The sequence below is a fragment of the Zonotrichia albicollis genome, chromosome 6 (assembly GCF_047830755.1).
Source record: "Zonotrichia albicollis isolate bZonAlb1 chromosome 6, bZonAlb1.hap1, whole genome shotgun sequence".
Lineage (NCBI taxonomy): Eukaryota > Metazoa > Chordata > Aves > Passeriformes > Passerellidae > Zonotrichia > Zonotrichia albicollis.
Window position 1 is genome coordinate 47632313 of NC_133824.1, and position 4411 is coordinate 47636723.

Below are 4411 nucleotides of genomic sequence, written 5' to 3' on the forward strand. Positions count from 1 at the left end.
GTCAGGGCTGGTGGCCAAGGTGACAGAGATGTTGTTGGTCACTCACCAGGTGCTGCCTCCTGCAAACAGCCAAACCAGAGCCCAAAGCACACACCAAGCCATGTGCACCCACCTCTGGCATTAACATCCCCCAGTCCCTTCGAGCTGTTTCCACATCCACTCTCTGCTCCCAGCAGTTCCAGGAGATTTCTCTGCCAAAAAGCGATTTGCTGTTACCTGGGAATCGATGATGAGGCTCCAGAAGCGTCCCCCAAAGGCAAGGCTTTGCTGTAAGGTGACAGCACTTCTCCATCATGCTGCCACAAAGCCATTTCCACCAGCACAGGGACACCATCCCTTGTCACATGTGGCTGGTGGCTTCTGCACAGGGCCTGGCTCAGCAGGACATCCACGTCCTGGCTCCTGGAGCTCCATGAGCAGCCCCTAGGCCAGTTTCTCCCCCCTTCAGCCCCAGCCTGGGCTATTTGTGGCTGCCTGTGCCCCAGCTGTGCCCGTCACACGTGGTGTGTGCAGCCCACAGAGGAAACCCTGGGTGACAAACCCCGGCGCGGGGGGCGGAGGCGAGACCGGAACAGAGCCGGCGCAGCCTCCGCTGCCATCGCAGCACCTCGGGAGGCTGCCCCAGCCCTGGGACCCCACACTGAGGCAGGATGGAGGATTTGGGTAAGTTGGGCCTCTCCAGAGCTCATCCTGCAGCCAGGCCTGGCTTGGGGTCACATTTTTGGCTACTCCGGGGAGCCTCTTCCTTCCTGTACCTCAGGGCCGGGAGGGGATGACGCTGAGGGGCGTCCTGAGCCCTGCTCCCTCCTGTGCTTCCCCCACCCCAAGGGAACAATGGGGTCGGTGGTTGAGCGAGCACTTGGCCAAAAATGGAGCCATCCTGAGAGCAGGAAATGGGCTGAGGCAGCGCCACAACCCTGGCTGCACCCAGCGGGAGCTGGGAGCCATCCCTGGCCTGGGCTGGGAGCTGGGCTCAGGGGAGCAGGCTCACTGCTGGGGGCATCCCCTGTTCCCAGTGTCAGGGACAGCCAGGGCTGGGGGGTGAAAGAGGAAAGGGAAAATGCTCAGCCCACCTGGGGGGAAGTGATGCTCTGGACACGCAGGATGGGCCCAGGGTGAGCTTTTCCTGCCAGGGCTTATGCTGGGTCAAGCTGGGGACTGGCAGAGGTTTCTTTGCTGGCCGGGGATGGTGTGTGGGGGCAGGACTCTGCCCCACTCTCACTCCTTGGGAAGGTGGGCACATCCTGCACTGGCATAGGGGCCTCAGGGAGGCTGTTCAGGGCTCCTCAGGATGGGCAGCTGGCCAGCAGGACCTGCTGTGACACTCCTTTTGCTCCTGAGATTTTGGGAGTGGTACAAGACTGCAGGGCGGGCAGCCGGTGGCTGTGGGGCCTGACCTGGGTGTCTCTGTGCAGATGCTTTGCTGGAAGAGCTGGAGCAGAGCTCCTGCCTGGCCTCCAAGGACTGTGCACTGCAGGGACCAAGCTCCTGCCAGGATGCCCAGCATGGTGCCCCAAAGGTAATGCCTGGGCACAGAGATCCCCCAGCTCATGATGGGGCGGTGGAGCTGGGCAGAGGAAGCTGCCAGGGGAGCACCCTGAGGGCTCTGCCACAAGGGTTTGTCCTTTCAGGTGCCACTGCCACCTCAAGCTCAGCCTCCAGGAGAAGGTTTGGATTCAGTGTACAGGTAAAAACAGCCATGGGAGGGCAAAGCGACCTGGGGCTGTCTGTTCCTTGCTGGGATCTGCCATGCAGGGTCACCTGGGACAGACTGTATCCTGCAAACCTGCACTGTTCCCTGTGGTGGCCTGTGGGAAAGGGCTGTGTGGGCAGGGGTGGAGGGTCCTGCCTTTGGGGTGGACATGCAGCATCTCCCCTCTCTGCCATGCCCAGCACCCCTGCACCGGTCCCAAAGCCGCTGCTCCCCTCAGCCCCGCACACGGAGGCCGCCCGGCAGCTGGATGAGCTCCTGGCCGATCTGGGCCACACGCAGAGCAAGGTGAGCCTTGGCCCTGGGGCACTGGGCTGGGGCTTTGGCCCTCACCCAGACCTCACCATGCTCCTTCCCAACAGCTGGCAGCGGCAGGGCAGGGAGCTGGGGTGCCCACGGAGTCCTCGCTGGACAACATGCTGGACAGCCTCACGCGGGACCTGCAGGAGCTGGGAATCGTGGCCGCGCCCGCCGGCATCTGCGCCTCCTGCCGCAAGCCCATCGCTGGCAAGGTGAGCCCTCACTGCCAGCCTGGCACCCCTGGGCATCCCCTGGAAACGCCCTCACAGCCTCCGTGCCTCCTCCTCGCAGGTGCTCACAGCCCTGGGCAAAACCTGGCACCCCGAGCACTTCACTTGTGCCCGCTGCGGGCAGGAGCTGGACAAGAGGCCCTTCTTCGAGCAGGGCGGGCGGGCGTTCTGCGAGGAGGATTATCACCAGGCCTTCTCCCCGCGCTGCGCCTACTGTGCCGGCCCCATCCGCGAGGTGAGGGAGGGAGTGAGGGAGTGAGGGACCCACTCCCAACCTGAACTGATCTCTGGTATCCCCATATGCAAGTACAGTTTCAACCAAAACATTAGACTGTGACTCTAAAGATAGAAGTTAAACCCTTCTTACCTGCCGAGGAGAGGTAAAACCAGCGAGAACTGCTAGCGCTTGTATCTGAGTATAAAACCTAAGTCTCCTGACTTTCAAAGGATAACAGTAATCCAATGGTCTTAGGAGCCACTCATCTTGGTGCAAGTCCAAGTGAAAGTAATGGACCTCTCATTAGTCCTAAACACATTCATACTCTTAACCCCAGTAACTCTCTCCACCCCCATCCTATTTCCACTTCTATCCAACAACCTCAAGAACACCCTCAACACAATTACAAACACAGTCAAAATCTCCTTTTTAATCAGCCTAATCCCAATAACAATCTACATCCACTCCAGAACAGAAAGCCTCACCTCCTTCTGAGAATGAAAATTCATTATAAACTTCAAAATCCCCATCAGTTAAAAACAGATTTCTACTCCCTTACCTTCTTCCCCATCACACTGTTCATATCACTATCTAGCCTACAATTTGCAACATGATATATGGCCTCGGACCCCTACATTACAAAATTTTTCACCTACCATTCTTCCTAATCGCCATATTCATCCTAATCATTGGCAGCAACCTGTTTGTCCTGTGTCCCGCCTCCCCCCAGCCCCCTCACCTCGGCTTTTCCTGCAGAAAGTCCTCACGGCCCTGGACCAGACCTGGCACCCCGAGCACTTCTTCTGTGCCCACTGCGGGAAGGTGTTTGGAGATGAGGGTATGTGCCAGGGAACAGGGGTGGGGGTCCTGCCCCCATCCCAGGTATCCCTGCTCTTGCACTTATCACCCCATGAGAGAGCTCCCCACGGTCTCTCCCTTGCCTCCTGTCCTGGGTACCACCATGTCCCACTGTCCCCAGTGTGAGCCATCCCCACGTGGGTGCCCATCCCAATCCCCTCCCTGCAGGGTTCCTGGAGCACAATGGGAAGCCGTACTGCCACCAGGACTTCCTGGCCATGTTCGCCCCCAAATGCCAGGGCTGTGAGCGCCCTGTCATTGACAACTACCTGTCAGCCCTGCAGGGTGTCTGGCACAGCGAGTGCTTCGTGTGCACGGTGAGTGGGACTGCGGGGATGGATGCAGGTACTAGGGGTGTTCCCAGGGCCACGCCAGCCTTCCCCTCTCCTTCCCCCAGGAGTGCCTGACTGGCTTCACAGGCGGCTCCTTCTTCGAGCTGGAGGGGAGGCCCTACTGCGAGCTGCACTTCCACCAGCGGCAGGGCACCATCTGCCACAGCTGCGGCCGCCCTGTCAGCGGGCGCTGCATCACAGCCGCGGGGCGCAGGTACCACCCCGAGCACTTCATCTGCTCCTACTGCCTGGGCCGGCTGCACAAGGGCACCTTCTGCGAGCATGGCGACAAGATGTACTGCCAGCCCTGCCACGACAAGCTCTTCCTCTGAGCCCCAGGTGCCCAGCACAGCCTCCCTGCCTGCATGGGCCCAGCATCAACATGCCTGGCACTGTATCTGCTGACCCAAACACACGTCACATCCCACCCATCAACATGCCTGGTGTTGGTCCCGCTCAGCCAACTGTCCCCAGCCTTGTGTCTGCCAAGCCAGGCATCATTCCTTGTCCCCCTCCCTGGACCTGATGCAAGACATCCCTGGCACTGCTCCCTGGACCTGATGCAATAAAATACCCAGTACTGCCTTCTCTCTGCTTACTGGTGGCTTTGGGGACAAGGGTGCAAGGCAAGGTGGGAGGGCTGGGAAATACACAGGGTTTGTCACAAAGTGACACCTCTGGGAGGCATGGAGATCAGCACAACTCTTGGAAAGAGCTGCTGGGTCCAGCAGCAAAGCCAGAAAGACCAAAGGGCAGGCACACA

General features: G+C 59.7%; 1 protein-coding gene across 1 annotated transcript; it reads left to right on the forward strand.

Annotated features, from left to right (window-relative positions):
- Positions 1-527: 527 nt before the first annotated feature.
- LPXN (leupaxin) lies at positions 528-4230 on the forward strand. The gene is made up of 9 exons (XM_026798415.2): positions 528-663; positions 1416-1519; positions 1632-1687; positions 1894-1999; positions 2074-2223; positions 2303-2476; positions 3215-3296; positions 3485-3633; positions 3714-4230. The coding sequence occupies exons 1-9, from the start codon at positions 651-653 to the stop codon at positions 3978-3980; spliced, it is 1101 nt and encodes a 366-aa protein (XP_026654216.2). The 5' UTR covers positions 528-650; the 3' UTR covers positions 3981-4230.
- The last annotated feature ends 181 nt before the right edge of the window (positions 4231-4411 follow it).

What these genes read in the sequence shown, in the direction of transcription:
- LPXN (XM_026798415.2), top strand. An exon ending in GCAAGCCCATCGCTGGCAAG is followed by an intron (nt 2,224 to 2,302) that starts GTGAGCCCTCAC and finishes TCCTCCTCGCAG; the next exon opens with GTGCTCACAGCCCTGGGCAA. An exon ending in GCGAGTGCTTCGTGTGCACG is followed by an intron (nt 3,634 to 3,713) that starts GTGAGTGGGACT and finishes TCCTTCCCCCAG; the next exon opens with GAGTGCCTGACTGGCTTCAC.